Source organism: Mixophyes fleayi, chromosome 2, assembly GCF_038048845.1.
Source record: "Mixophyes fleayi isolate aMixFle1 chromosome 2, aMixFle1.hap1, whole genome shotgun sequence".
Lineage (NCBI taxonomy): Eukaryota > Metazoa > Chordata > Amphibia > Anura > Limnodynastidae > Mixophyes > Mixophyes fleayi.
Window position 1 is genome coordinate 181,229,920 of NC_134403.1, and position 16,473 is coordinate 181,246,392.

Genomic DNA, 16,473 nt, shown 5'->3' on the forward strand with positions numbered 1-16,473 from the left:
AGTGCCCAGCCGCCGCGACTCCCTCTTCCGCGTCCCGGCCGTCGCTATGATGACCAGGACGTCACTTCCGGGTCACGTCCCGGCCATTGCCTAGGCAACGGACGGGACGCTGTAAGAGATAGCGCCGCGTCTCGGCATTAGGTGCAGCCGGGCGCGTGCACTAATTAGCGTGGAGGTCAATATGACAGCCTCTAGGGCTGATCACCTCTCCTTCCCCATTGGTAAGTGGTTCTTTATTAGGCAGGGAGGGCTTAGCCTCCCTGCCGGTTATAGCTCAGTGCTCCTGTGCCTAGCCTGCTCCTGTGCCTCAGCTGGTGTATTGTCTTGGATTTTTGATTACCCGTGTATGACCCCTTGCCTGTTACTGGATTTTGCTGTCTTGCCTGTGTCCCTGATCTTTTGGCCTGTACCACGGATTCTGCTGACCTGCTCGTGACCCTGACCCTTTGGCGTGTTTGACTATTCTTTTCTACTAGTGATCCCTGACCTCGGCCCGTTCTCTGGAATAACGATCTGCCATTACTCTCCGTTTCTGGGTTCTCCGCAGCCAGTACCCATCTCACGACCCTCCGTTTGTCTGCAGCAAAGTCTGTCCCCACCACTAGGGGCAACAGTGAAAACCAGACTTTCGGAGTAGACTCCGGGTTTTGTGGTGCTTGTTGCTGGGGTTCCTAACATTATAACCGTCTAGTGAAACTGGGACACGCTTCCCATAGATGAAAGCGGAACAAATCTTTCCCCTGCTCAGGTTTTGGCTGGCCAAATTCAAACATTGTCTCAGATGGTCCAGGGTCTGTCACATAGGTTGTCTGCGCAAGAAGAATCAGCCAGAACCTCACAAGCCCAGCAAGCTCCCGTGTCCGGTACGGTTGAACCCAAATTGAATCTGCCGGATCGGTTCTCTGGAGATAGAACCTTATTCCGCAACTTCAAGGAAAGTTGTAAACTGTATTTTCGCCTCAGGCCTCGGTCTTCAGGATCGGAACTCCAAAGGGTTGACATTGTTATTTCTCTCCTACAGGGTGATCCGAAATCCTGGTCACTTAGCCTGGCACCTACAAGTTCTCCTCTCCAAACTGTGGATGCGTTCTTTGATGCCCTAGGGCTCCTGTATACTGATCCTGATAGAGTAGCCTCAGCCGAAACACACCTCAGGACTCTGAAACAGGGTCGCCGCACGGCTTAGGAATACTGCGCGGAGTTCAGGCGCTGGTCCACAGACAGCGAGTGGAATGACCCCGCACTCCGTAGTCAATTCTGTTTCGGTCTTTCCGAACAAATAAAAGATTCTCTGGTGCAATATCCAGTACCAACTACACTAAGGAATCTCATGCAGTTGGTCATCAAGATTGACCACAGATTCAAAGAAAGGAAGGCCGAGAAGGACACCTCTTTTCCCTCAAGTTCTTTTTCTGTTCCTCCTGCTGTACATTATGAAGCAGCTGAGCCCATGCAGCTGGGTGCATACCGTCTCACTTCCGAAGAAAAATCCTGGAGACGTACTTTAGGCCTTTGTCTGTATTGTGGCAACAGGGGCCACCTCCTTCGTGCTTGCCCAAACAAGTCAGACAAATCGGGAAAAGAGCAAGCTAGAGAACGTGGAAGAGGTTCGTCTAGGCTTACAAATCATATCTTCCAAGAATGCACTCCTCGTTCCGGCGGTTGTCTCCTTTGGTGCACAATCTGCTCCTGTCTCTGCCTTCCTAGATAGTGGCACTGCTGGAAACTTCCTGGATTTAGACCTGGCTCATTCCTTGGGTATACCCATCATTAAGCTTAAATCACCCATCACTGTCTGTGGTTTGGATGGAGGTCCTCTTCCAGGTGGGAAAGTGTGTTCTCAGACACCACTATTACAACTCGCTGTGGGGGCGCTACATTCTGAAGCCTTGCCTTTCTTCCTTATTAGGTGTTCTTCCATTCCGGTGATCCTGGGACATCCTTGGCTACAGCTCCACAATCCGGTCATTGATTGGAACAAGGGAGACATTATCTGCTTCCATCTTCCTTGAAAATACCTAATACATTCCACTGTTCCCTTCTGAAACCTGTGGTCTTATCCTCTAAGTTTGAGACTCTAGAAGAACCCAGACCTCGACCAGTTAATTTGCATGGTTCTAAGGATTTATTGTAGAGAAAATTCTCGACTCCAAGTGGATTCAGGGACAAGTCCATTTTCTTGTACATTGGCGGGGCTACGGCCCAGAAGAACGTTCTTGGGTCCCCTGGAAATGCCTAAATGCCAACAAACTTCTCAAGGAATTCTTTAAACGGTTCCCTGGAAGACCGGGTTGTCGGGGTTCCTTGACCCTTCCTCAAGGGGGGGGGTACTGTTATGAGCCGCGGTGGTGCCCGGCCGCCGCGACTCCCTCTTCCACGACACGGCCGTCGCTATTACGACCGGGACATCACTTCCGGGTCACATCCCGGCCGTTGCCTAGGCAACGGTTGGGACGCTGTAAGAGATTGCGCCGCGTCCCGGCATTAGGTGCAGCCAGGCGCGTGCGCTAATTAGCGTGGGGGCCAATAGGACAGCCTCTAGGGCTGATCACCTCTCCTTCCCCATTGGTCAGTGGTTCTTTATTAGGCAGGGAGGGCTTAGCCTCCCTGCCAGTTATAGCTCAGTGCTCCTGTGCCTAGCCTGCTCCTGTGCCTCAGCTGGTGTATTGTCTTGGATTTTTGATTACCCGTGTATGACCCCTTGCCTGTTACTGGATTTTGCTGTCTTGCCTGTGTCCCTGATCTTTTGGCCTGTACCACGGATTCTGCTGACCTGCTCGTGACCCTGACCCTTTGGCGTGTTTGACTATTCTTTTCTGCTAGTGATCCCTGACCTCGGCCCGTTCTCTGGAATAACGGTCTGCCATAACTCTCTGTTTCTGGGTTCTCCGTAGCCAGTACCCATCTCATGACCCTCTGTTTGTCTGCAGCAAAGTCTGTCCCTGCCATTAGGGGCAACAGTGAAAACCAGACTTTCAGAGTAGACTCCGGGTTTTGTGGTGCTGGCTGCTGGGGTTCCTAACAGGAATGTCCCATATTCTTCCATTGTGTTCCCTCACACACATCAAGTCTACCTAGTAAGTAGTTATTAATTTTTGTAAATAAGCTTTGGAAATATTTTTCAGATTAAATAAATTAAATCTAGTGTATTCTCTGTGATTGTTTGTGAACTTACAAAGCCCAGGGAGGCTCATGCTACATGTGTATGTGATTTAAGTGTATAACATTAATAAGTGGGTTTGGTGAACCTAAGGACACTATACTAAATCATCTGTGGTGGCAGAAAAGGTGCGTTCATTGATATGTGACTAAGGTGATGCCAGTCATGGGCAGCTGTTAAGATTGCTGTATCTGGGACAGGCTGGGCGTTAGTGACATTAATAATAATAATAATAATAATAATAATAATAATAATAATTATAATAATAATAAAATGCATAGTGAAATTATATTCAGATATCGTATATTATTGTGGAAAACTAGCATTTTTTAGTACTGTTTTTGGGTTGCTGTGCTACATCTGGCACTGGGTGTCTTGAACGTGCGTATAGCATCATGAAATCTGGAGATTACCAGGCCGTGTTGAACCCAGTGTCAAAAAGCTCTGTCTCCATTGAAAGTCATGGGTTTTCCAGCAGGACAATGACCTCAAACACTTCAAAAGCATTCAGGGGGGTAAATGTAACAAGTTCTGATGTCTGTATGTTGCTGGAAATAGGCGACTTTGCAGGGGAAATTTAAAGCAGCGATGGCTTTAAAGGCAAAATTGTCTTTACAAGCCGAGAAAGAAATGTTGAGACCAAATACTCTTGTTAATTGCACATTATGTTTACAGGTAACTGATATTTATTTGACAAAAAGACAAGGGGCTTAATATTTTTGCAAACAACGTTTAGTGCATGTCTAGATTCTGCTTTTTGGGAGCTATTCCCATGAAATGTGGATGCATCGCCCTCTTAATGCAGAGACTTATGCTACTGATGTCAGTTATAAAACACATGCTGAGCACTCATTGCTCTCCAAGGTGCCAGGTCGGGTACCCTACCTCCCTGACTAACAGTCTCTTCTTCACCCCCTCACCCTCGCCATTCTTTTCCGCTCTACTTAAGACCCTTCTCCCGTTCTTGTATCCTTCTTCTCTTTTCATCTATTTTCATTGTTCCTTTTCTTTTCGCTCTTCTTAGATGTAGGTCTGATCTGCTATACTGCACAATGCAAAGCAGGATACGTCCAATACCTATGTGAACTATGAAATCCACATAAGAATGCACAGAAAATGTCACCTGTTATTAGTAATGAGTCAGGCTCAATGTGTAAAAAAAATGCAAACAAGTGACTTTTAAATATGCTGTCAGATAAAACAAGACTTTCCTGTTTCATTTGTAGTGAATCATTGATATTTGTTCTACAGTTTTTTTTGCATATATGTAGCAGTTTGTTAACATATGTAATTAATCCATTGTTACTCAGACTTTTCTAAATTTTAATTCTTGTATGTATTTAGATGGAAGTAATAAACATTTGACCAGATATTAGATTGGATGAAATTTATAGCAGGAATTGTATTGTGATATAAAAACCATTACATATACATAGTATATATGGACTTTGGCAGTACATGTTATTCTGTTCCAAAGGAGAGTGTGACACAACTTGGAGGACGTCACACAAATGGTAAAATAGTAACAGTGGCTGTGTTTGTATGGGGTGAGGTGTTCCAGGGTTTTGGAATGTAGTATAAGTGCTGGCAGCTGAATGACAGGTATTATGGAAGGTTATAACAGTGGCATATGGTGCCAGTACTGCAAGCATTAGCCACCTTAACTAAATCTAAAGGAAAATTCTACTATGCTGTGGCAGTCAGAAGCAGAGACCCTGCACTTTACTTCTATTGGCAACACCTTTGATTAACCTGGAGAGCGGGGCTACAGATATTCGGACACGGAAGTATCCCGCCCGAATATCTTACTTAACGATGTACTGGTGAGGGCCCCATCAAGAGAAAGACAAAACCAAACAATGACACTCATCGGGTAGTCACTGCCTCCTCTTGTTGGTCACCTGCAACGTCCAAAAATGGTGCCTAGGAAAAGGGCGAAACACAACAGCCCACCCACAGGGTTGTCTACTGGGCTAATGTGTAATACGCGTTCTAGTGCTAGCTATAGGAACAATACAACAGCAGCACTCTGATCCTAATAACTCATTCACTCAACATTCTATGCTACCGGTATGCAGTGCAACTCCTAGCACTAGGTGCATTGCATTTCTGCAATCCTCACAATTCCAATACATAGATGTACAGAATAGCAAACAGGAACTACAATATAGATGATAAAAGCTTACCTTTCATGGGGGCATGACTCCTGGATCGTGTAATGGACTCCTGGATCCTGTACCTCAAATGCATACATTTAATAGGGGCCTGATGATTGATTGCAAGGGCACAATAAAGGTATATGCACAGGTCTATAAGTGACCACCACACAATGGCCTGGGATAAAATGTTCAAATGGGGTCAGACCAGGCACGGTCTCACAATGATAGGGCTAACTCCTAACTGTTACCAGTCCTAATGTCAACCTTGTGTCCACAGGCCTTGTGCCTGAATTAACTTTGCCACAGGCTAATCTTGCATTCACTGTTGCCAAAGGATAATCCTGAGTTTACTGGGGCCACAGGCTAATCCTGATCTTAAAATGCACCCAATGAGGAAAAAAAGAAACCTATAACACCTACCAGTATCATGTGTCTGAAAGGTAACATGGGCCTTGTCATGCTGATCTTGTCTGTCGGCTGCCACTGTCCTCAAGGGCCCGCCCCTGTGCTTCTTCGTTGGTCCGACGCATCTTGCTTGATACTGACATCTTCTTTCTTGGTCTTGACGTAGTCTCTCCAGAGTTCCTTCCTGGTCTGTCTCCTCCATTGAACTAAAACCACGCTGCTCGCGATGGATAAATATAGGTCCTCACAAGTGTGTTGGGTGATTACATGGCGAGCACCGATTGGCTCACCATGGCACCAAAAATTCAAATAGGCGACATGAGCTTCGACTGTCTCATCATCCTGGCCATAGATTGGCTGGCACCAACGTCGGAGGACGCTGAAAGGAAAGAAGACAGACCTGCATACTGATGTCGTTGAAAAGGTAAGTCACCCTTCAGATACCTCTTCACACTGGACTTTTTTATGGTTTAAGTGTGCAAAATAGATTAATATAACCCCTATTCTATGTACATTTTGTTGAAAGATAAACTCCCTAATAGAGTATATTTAGCAATTTCCTTTACGGCAGAGTCTCCATTTGCGGTGGGTTGGGTGTATGCCAGAGCCATAGCGAGGGCGATGCGGCCGGTGCCCAGGGAGCAAGGCGGATGAAGGCACAACAGCCCCCTATTATTAAACAGGAAGCAGCCCCAGTTACACTTCTGGGGCTCATGCAAAGTCAGTGCCAGCGGATCGTGCTATGAACAGCGGGGGGACGACGACACCATATTGCAGAGGCACTCCACCCGCTATTGACACGACATAGTGACACTGATGTGTAGCACAGGACGTTCCTACGTTAGTCTGGTTTGACTGCCCATTCACCCTCCCACTTAGTGCTGATTGGCAAGCTTACCAAAGTGCCCCTCTCTGGTGGTTAGCCCAGCAAGCTGCTGTCATATTATGGTGAATGCTCAGCAGAGGACCCTCCGCCCCCAGGACAGCCCACCAGCTTCTCCATTTTACAACTTCCTGTACTACAGCCATCTAGGTAATACTAGACATGTTGTTCTTTCTCTTCCTCACTCTCTGTCTGTGAATCTCTCTCTCCCTCTCTCATATCATATGTCTCCCCCTCAGCCTATTAATCAATCTCTCCTCCATATTCTCTCCCCATCAACATATGAGTCTCTCCCCCTCAGCTTGTGTGTGTCTCTCTCCCCCTCCTTCCCTTCCTATTGTCTCCACCTCAGCCTGTCAGTCTCTCTGACCATCCTTACAGGCAATTAATTTAATGGGAATAGGGACTATTAATGTATTGGTAAGGCTATTTATTTAATAAAGGTGCGGGCTATTAATTTAACAGGAGTTGGGGTTATTAATTTATCAGAGGGCCTGTTAATTTAAAGGGGGCAGGGTCTATTTATTTATTAGTAGTGGGGGTTACAAATTTATTAGTAGGGCTCTTAATTTAATGGGGGTATGGCCTATTAAGTTAAGAGGAGTATTCATTTATTGGTAGTCACTGTTAGTTTAATGGGAATAAGGGGTACTCATTTATTGGTTGAGCTATTTGTGAAATGTGAGTGCTATTACTTTAATGTCAGGACAGGTGAGAAGGGAAATGTTTTTTTTAAGAATCATATGTGAATAATATTAACAATCTTGCGAAGGAGACATGATTATTAAACATGTGTACGTTGATTTAATGTCAAGGCTGGTTAGAAGAGGGATGCCTGGACTGTTCACTAGTTGCTTTACTTTCCTTGTGGTGAATAATAACTCTTTTTTATTCCCAAGCAGAGCCACAACAGGATCCAGCCAAGCAGAAAGTGAGCTTAAGATGCCAGCAGCAGCTTTATGTGGTCAAACTACAAGAACAGGTAGGAAAAAGTTGTACAGGGTTGGAAAACCATCTGGTACTTGTGAAAGGTTAGGCGTGTGGTCCCTCCCACACGCTCTCTCTACAAGAGGATGGCTACTTCTCTTGCAGCAGTGCACTCCTTTGGAGGCATCATCTACTCCCACCAAAATTGGTGGTGGGGGGGGGGGGTGGTGGCGCCAGTGGACTATCTTGCCCAGGGCACTAAAATACATAGTTACGGCTCTGGTGTATACAATTTTTTATCTGAGGCTGACACCTACCCAACATCATTGTCTTTGAATTGAGCAGCGCAAATAGCCTTTTGAATTATTCAAACCACAATGACACAGTGGTGGGGATCAAGCAAAGGCAAAAGTATATACACACCAGCAGTAGGTAGAATCATTTTCCTTTTTTTTTATACATAATATCTTCAAGCCAGATCAGTAGAAATACAAAATATCTAGCAGTGATCCAAGTTTATTCATGCTAAAATATTTACTTTGATTCCTTCAGGGTAAGTTTCATAAGGCTACATTTTCTGAATTGAGCCCCAGAGCATTTGAAATCCCATGTAAAGGCTATGATCCATATAATATACCTACCACATTATAAAAAATGTCATGCCTTATTCACAATCTTAATGATAAAGACATTTAGAATATAGATAGATTGATCAATAAATAGTTCAGGGAAAAAAATACTGTTTGTAAAAGAGTAACAGCAGTGATGACTGTGTTTTTTGTTTCTTGCAGAATTTACACTTAATTTAATAATATCAGAATAATGTCATGTTGTCAGTATTGTCATGTTTCATTTACTGTTCCTGTAGTCAGAAAAATATTTAAAAAAACACAATGTTCCACCTCCTCAATCATTACATAGAAACGGTGGTAGTCACATAAATGGTGCTGATAACATCGACAGTGACTAGAATGAAAAAAAAATCTCAAAACTGACTTGCCCAACAGATAATAAATGCTGACTGACCTTAATAATGACAAAAGAAGTCCCCGACAGTCCACGACCACCAATAATGACAGCAGGCTGTTTAAACGTCATTTAAAATGGTGACCGCTTTATCAGTATTTTTAAAGCGGCAATGCCGGTTCTCATCGATCGTAAGTGTTAGGGTTAGAAATAGGGTTAGGGATAGGATTAGGAATAGGGTTAGGGTTATGGACCCGGCATTGCCCCTTTAATAATACTGATATAGTGGTCGCCATTTCAAATGACGTCAAGACAGCCGTAATTACTGGTGCTCGTGATTTCTCAGCACACTGTTGGGACTTCTTTTGTCATTACCAAGGTCATTTAACATTCATTATCTGTGGGGCAAGTCAGTTTTATGAAATTTTTTTCGTAGTAGTTACTGTCGCTCTAATCAGCGCTGCAAAATCGTACCCCACCCTATAGAAATCTATGCACATGCTTTATTTTTGTTTTAATGGCATAAAAGGTTGATTTTGTATTCAGAGATATAATGACTAATTAATGTAGATCAATAAGAACCAGTGGCTCCTCTTCTCACATTTCATGGAACGACACAGAGTTAGGAGCATTTGAAATCCCATGTAAAGGCTATGATCCATATTATACCTAACGCATTATAAAAAATGTCATGCCTTATCCACAATCTTAATGATAACAACATTTAGAATAGAGATGTGCACCGGCCACTTTTCGTGTTGTGGGTTTTGGGTTCTGATTACCTTAAGGTTTTGGGTTCTAATGGGTTTTGCCAAAACACCCCCCTCAAGGTTTTGGTTTTTGGGTTTTAGGTTCTGATTTTTTTTTTAAAAAGCATAAAAACTACTGAAATCCTGGGTTTTTTTTGTTTGTTTTCACTCCTACGCTATTATTAACCTCAATAACATTCATTTCCACTCATTTCTATTCTGAACACCTCACACCTCACAATATTGTTTTTAGGCCAAAAGGTTGCACCGAGTTAGCTGGATGTCTAAGCTAAGCAACACAAGTGGCCGGCACAAACATGTGGCCCATCTAGGAGTGGCACTGCAGTGGTACTGCAGTGGCAGACAGGATGGCAGTTTGAAAAGCTAGGCCCCAAAGAGCACATAATGCCAAAAAAAGAGGTGCAAGATGGAATTGTCCTTGGAACCTCCCACTCACCCTTATGTTGGTGAAATAGGACATGCGCACTTTAACAAACCAATCATTTCAGCGACAGGGCCTACAAAACTCTGGCTGAAATGATTGGTTTGTTTGGACCCCCACAAAACGAGCTGGCAAAGAAAAAAAAGAGGTGCAAGATGGAATTGTCCTTGGGCCCTCCCAACTACTCTTATGTTGCGTAAAAAGGACATGCACACTTTAACAAACCTATCATTTCAGCGACAGGGCCTACCAAACTACTGTGGCTGAAATGATTGGTTTGTTTGGGCTCCCACACAAAAAAAGCTATTTATTTCTCCCTGTACAAACTAAACTGGCTCTACTGAGGCAAGATGTCGTCCTCATCCTCATCCTCTGATTCCTGGCCCCCTTCAGTGTGTACTTCCTCATCCTCACACATTATCAATTCGTTCCCGCTGGACTCCACAATCACAGGTCCCTCTGTAGTCTCTGGAGGCCATTGCTGGTCTTGATTGAAGAATTGATAATTCATTTTGATGAACATCATCTTCTCCACATTTTGCGGAAGCAACCTCCTTCGCCGCTCACTGACCAGGTTCCCCGCTGCACTAAAAACTCTTTCGGAGTACACACTGGAGGAGGGACAACTCAGGTAAAATAGAGCCAGTTTGTACAGGGGCTTCCAAACTGCCTTTTTTTCCTGCCAGTACAAGTAAGGACTGTCTGACATGTCTACTTAGATGCTGTCAGCAAAGTAATCCTCCACCATTTTTTCAATGGTGACAGAATGCAATGCAGCGACAGTAGACATGTCAGCAATCGTTGGCAGGTCCTTCAGTCCGGACCAGATGTTCTCTGCATCCCCGCCAGCGGGTCGTTTAGGAAATCTCAGCTGTCCCCTCGCAGCCACAGGTGTGGAAGAAAATGAAGGAGGAGCTGTTGGCATGTCAATGTCCTCTTCAGAAGACAATCTCCTGATCTGCAGGTCTTTGCACCGCTGTAGACTTGTGTCCGCCGGAAACAAAGAAACAACATACGCTTTAAACCGAGGATCGAGCACGGTGGCCAGAATGTATTCCTCTGACTTTAAAAGAGTGACCACCCTCGGATCCTGGCAAAGCGTACGAATGGCTTCATCCCAAAGAGCTACAGGCTGTGTGGAATCGCAATGCTTTACCAGTTCCTCCCTCACTTTTTCCAGCTGCTTCTGCAACAGCCTGATCAGGGAAATCACCTGACTCAAGCTGGCAGTGTCGGAACTGACTTCTCGTGTGGCAAGTTCAAATGGCTGGAGAACCTTGCACAACACGGAAATCAGTCTCCACTGCGCTGGACTCAGGCGCATCCCCACTCCTTTGCCTATGTCGTAGGTGGCTGTGTAATCTTGAATGGCCTTTTGCTGCTCCTCCATCCTCTGCAGCATATAGAGGGTGGAGTTCCAGCGCGTCACAACCTCTTGTTTGAGGTGATGGCAGCGCAGGTTCAGGCTTTTTTGATGGCGCTCCAGTCTTTGGTAGGCAGTGGCAGAATGGCCAAAGTGTCCCGCAATTTTGCGGGCCACCGCAAGCATATCCTGCACACCCCTGTCACTTTTCAGATAATGCTGCACCACCAAATTTATTGTGTGGGCAAAACATGACACGTGCTGGAAATTTCCCATATGTAATGCCCGCACAATGTTACTGGCGTTGTCTGACACCACAAATCCCCAGGAGAGTGTAAGTGGGGTAAGCCACTGCGAGATGATTTCCCTCAGTTTCTCTAAGAGGTTGTCGGCGTTATGCCTCTTACTAAAACCGGTGATACACAACGTTGCCTGCCTTGGAACTTGCAGGCTTTTCGGAGATGCTGCTACTGATGCTTCTGCTGCTGTTGCTGCGGAAGGTGATGCATCGACCCAGTGGGCTGTCACAGTCATATAGTCTTTAGTTTGCCCTGAACCACTTGTCCACATGTCCGTGGTTAAGTGGACAGTGGGTACAACCGCATTTTTCAGAGCACTGGGGACACTTTTTCGTACTTCTCTGTACATCCCGGGTATCGCCTGCCTAGTGAAGTGGAATCTCGATGGGATTTGGTACCGGGGACACAATACCTCCATCAACCTTCTAAATCCCACTCCACTGATGGCGGACACCGGAAGCACGTCTAACACCAACATAGCTGTCAAGGCCGCCGTTATCCGCTTTGCCATAGGATGACTGCTGTCGTACTTCATGCTCATGGCAAACGACTGTTGTACGGTCAATTGCTTAGTGAAAGATGTAGCGGTATTACGACTTCCCCTCTGGGAAGATGACCGACTCAGAGCAGCAGCGGCAGTAGTAGGCGTGCCGCTGCAGGATCCTGCGGAAGAATCCCAGGTTGAAGAGGACTCAGTCATGCCGGTGACATGGCCTGCAGGACTATCTCCCATCTAGATCGAGGAGGAAATTGACGAGGAGGGTGTTGTTGGTGTGGATACAACGTCACCAAGGGATTTAGGTGTCCCTGGACTGCTGACGGTCCTAGCCACAGTTCCTGAACTAAACACAGATTTATGAAGGTACTTCAGGTGACGTATAAGGGAGGATGTCCCTAGGTGGTCAAGATCCTTACCCCTGCTTATTGCAGCTTTACATAAGGTACATATGGCAATACATTTGTTGTCCGGATTGGGATAGAAATAATTCCAGACCAAAGAGGTGGATTTATTGGTCTTCTGGCCAGGCATGACAATGGGCTTTTTAATCCCATGGACAACAACTGTTTCCCCCCCTGGTGCCTCATTTAAGAAAACCACATCAGCATCCTCCTTGTCAAGTCCCTCCTCAGCGCCAGCTACATCAATATCCTCCTCCTGGCGTACAACATTGACACCTTCATTATCCAAATCTGTAACTGCACTGTGGGTGAGCCTTCCAGCATATTCAGAGGGCATGCTGCAAATGGTGGAAGGAGCCACCTCTTCCCGTACAGTGATGGAAAGGTCAGGCTTCGCAAATACCAAACACCCTTGGACTCGCCTTGGGGATTTGTGATGCCATGTCTTTAGAAGGCATGGTTGTTGTTGTGTTGTTGATGACAGCTTAACTGTCTTAAATTTTTTAGAGGGGGGGAGGAGGAGGGCTTTGATCGTTGTGTGAAGCTGAACTACTAGTCATGAACAGGGGCCAGGGCCTAAGCCGTTCCTTGCCACTCCGTGTCATAAATGGCATATTGGCAAGTTTACGTTTCTCTTCAGATGATTTTAATTTCTTTTTTTTCAGCATTTTAGTGACCTTTGGCTTTTTGGATTTTACATGCCCTCTACTATCACATTGGGTATCGGCCTTGGCAGACGACGTTGATGGCATTTCATCGTCTATGTCATGACTAGTGGCAGCAGCTTCAGCATTAGGAGGAAGTGGTTCTTGATCTTTCCCTACTTTATCCTCCAAATTTTTGTACTCCATTATATGCAGCACAAGGGAGTGTACCCCTAAACCACACACACCCGGCAAAGGCTTTAAAAATTATATGCGGCACTGGACTGGAGTTATATAGCAGTACCACTGGACTTATACTGCAGGATCAGTGAACTTTGTTATATAGCAGTACCAATGGACTTATACTGCAGGATCAGTGAACTTTGTTATATGGCAGTACCAATGGACTTATACTGCAGGATCAGTGAACTTTGCTATATAGCAGTACCACTGGACTTATACTGCAGGATCGGTGAACTTTGTTATATAGCAGTACCAATGGACTTATACTGCAGGATCAGTGAACTTTGTTATATAGCAGTACCAATGGACTTATTCTGCAGGATCAGTGAACTTTGTTATAGCAGTACCAATGGACTTATACTGCAGGATCAGTGAACTTTGTTATATAGCAGACTAGCAGTACCACTGGACTTATACTGCAGGATCAGTGAACTTTGTTATATAGCAGACTAGCAGTACCACTGGACTTATACTGTTGGATCAGTGAACTTTGTTATATAGCAGTTCCAATGGACTTATACTGCAGGATCAGTGAACTTTGTTATATAGCAGTACCAATGGACTTATACTGCAGGATCAGTGAACTTTGTTATATAGCAGTACCAATGGACTTATACTGCAGGATCAGTGAACTTTTGCTATATAGCAGTACCACTGGACTTATACAGCAGGATCGGTGAACTTTGTTATATAGCAGTACCAATAGACTTATACTGCAGGATCAGTGAACTTTGTTATATAGCAGTACCACTGGACTTATTCTGCAGGATCAGTGAACTTTGTTATAGCAGTACCAATGGACTTATACTGCAGGATCAGTGAACTTTGTTATATAGCAGACTAGCAGTACCACTGGACTTATACTGCAGGATCAGTGAACTTTGTTATATAGCAGACTAGCAGTACCACTGGACTTATACTGTAGGATCAGTGAACTTTGTTATATAGCAGTACCACTGGACTTATACTGCAGGATCAGTGAACTTTGTTATATAGCAGACTAGCAGTACCACTGGACTTATACTGTAGGATCAGTGAACTTTGTTATATAGCAGTTCCAATGGACTTATACTGCAGGATCAGTGAACTTTGTTATATAGCAGTACCACTGGACTTATACTGCAGGATCAGTGAACTTTGTTATATAGCAGTACCACTGGACTTATTCTGCAGGATCAGTGAACTTTGTTATAGCAGTACCAATGGACTTATAGTGCAGGATCAGTGAACTTTGTTATATAGCAGACTAGCAGTACCACTGGACTTATACTGTAGGATCAGTGAACTTTGTTATATAGCAGTTCCAATGGACTTATACTGCAGGATCAGTGAACTTTGTTATATAGCAGTACCAATGGACTTATACTGCAGGATCAGTGAACTTTGTTATATAGCAGACTAACAGTACCATTGGACTTATACTGCAGGATTAGTGAACTTTGTTATATAGCAGTACCCCTGGACTTATACTGCACGATCAGTGAACTTTGTTATATAGCAGACTAGCAGTACCAATGGACTTATACTGCAGGATCAGTGAAATTTGTTATATAGCAGACTCGCAGTACCAATGGACTTATACTGCAGAATCTGTGAACTTTGTTATATAGCAGTACCACTGGACTTATACTGCAGGATCAGTGAACTTTGTTATATAGCAGTACCACTGGACTTATACTGCAGGATCAGTGAACTTTGTTATATAGCAGTACCAATGGACTTATACTGCAGGATCAGTGAACTTTGTTATATAGCAGACTAACAGTACCATTGGTCTTATACTGCAGGATCAGTGAACTTTGTTATATAGCAGTACCAATGGACTTATTGGAGGAATCTGAGTAACAAGAATCGCTGGGGTTATGTGAAATACCCTACCTAGTAAAAACTGGGGAGCGATTCTTGATTGAAATAAGAGGCAATGAGGATAGGTGTAACAAAACGCTAACGCTCCGATTAGGCTCGGATCGGCACTGTTCGGGGGTGTTCGGATTGAGAGAATCCGAGACCGCTCATCCCTAATTTAGAATATAGATAGCATGATCAATAAATAGTTCAGGGAAAAAAATATTGTTTGTAAAAGAGTTACAGCAGTGATGACTGTGTTTTTTGTGTCTTGCAGAATTTACACTTAATTTAATAATATCAGAATAATGTCATGATGTCAGAATTGTCATGTTTCGTTTACTGTTCCTGTAGTCAGAAAAATATTTAAAAAAACACGCTGTTCCACCTCCTCAATCATTTCATAGAAACGGTGGTAGTCACATAAATGGTGCTGATAACATCGACAGTGACTAGAACGAAAAAAAATCTCAAAACTGACTTCCCCAACAGATAATAAATGCTGACTGATCCAAATAATGACAAAAGAAGTCCCCGACAGTCCACGACCACCAATAATGACAGCAGGCTGTTTAAACGTCATTTAAAATGGTGACCGCTTTATCAGCATTTTTAAAGCGGCAATGCCGGTTCTCATCGATGGTAAGTGTTAGGGTTAGGAATAGGGTTAGGGATAGGATTAGGAATAGGGTTAGGGTTATGGACCCGGCATTGCCACTTTAATAATACTGAGATAGCAGTCGCCATTTCAAATGACGTCAAAACAGCCGTAATTACTGGTGCTCGTGATTTCTCAGCACACTCTTGGGACTTCTTTTGTCATTACTAAGGTCATTCAACATTCATTATCTGTGGGGCAAGTCAGTTTTGTGAATTTTTTTTCCGTAGTAGTCACTGTCGCTCTAATCAGCGCTGCAAAATCATACCCCACCCCATAGAAATCTATGCACATGCTTTATTTTTGTTTTAATGGCATAATAGGTTGATTTTGTATTCAGAGGAATAATGACTAATTAATGTAGATCAATAAGGAGCAGTGGCTCCTCTTCTCACATTTCATGGAACGACACAGAGTTAGGAGCAAATTTGCAACTGATTAAAAACATTTTGTGCTGCAGATGGAAAAATGTAAAATGTACAACTTTAGAAATGTAAGGGGAGTGAAGACGTGATCTAGCCTAAGAGCATGCAGTAAAATGTTTTGCAACTTCACTCCTTGCACCATAGTTTGCTCATGCTGCAACTTCTGCACCTAGCTGTAGATAACCCCCAAAGTTAGGTGCTTTATGTTATATTCGGATCACAAATGATATCAAATCTGATTACCATTTGGCCAGCATGTTTTCAGTCATTTAATTACTGATCTGTATCTGGATTATAGCACTTTAGAAATGTGTGAAAATATTCAGTTTACCTTATGTTAATCCTTATATATGTATTTTTTTAGGTCTTGCAGTCATAAGTGTGTAAGTAATACTAATAATAAAC

At 44.0% G+C, this 16,473-nt stretch overlaps 1 protein-coding gene across 1 annotated transcript in view; it reads left to right on the top strand.

The window, feature by feature from the left end:
• The window catches only part of LOC142139875 (uncharacterized), a 187,628-nt gene that overhangs the window by 45,570 nt on the left and 125,585 nt on the right, over nucleotides 1-16,473 (top strand). Inside the window, exons 3-4 of the mRNA XM_075197734.1 lie at nucleotides 1,534-1,824; nucleotides 7,507-7,589. Coding sequence (XP_075053835.1) covers nucleotides 1,534-1,824; nucleotides 7,507-7,589 — 374 coding nt within the window. The remainder of the gene's footprint in view (nucleotides 1-1,533; nucleotides 1,825-7,506; nucleotides 7,590-16,473) is intronic.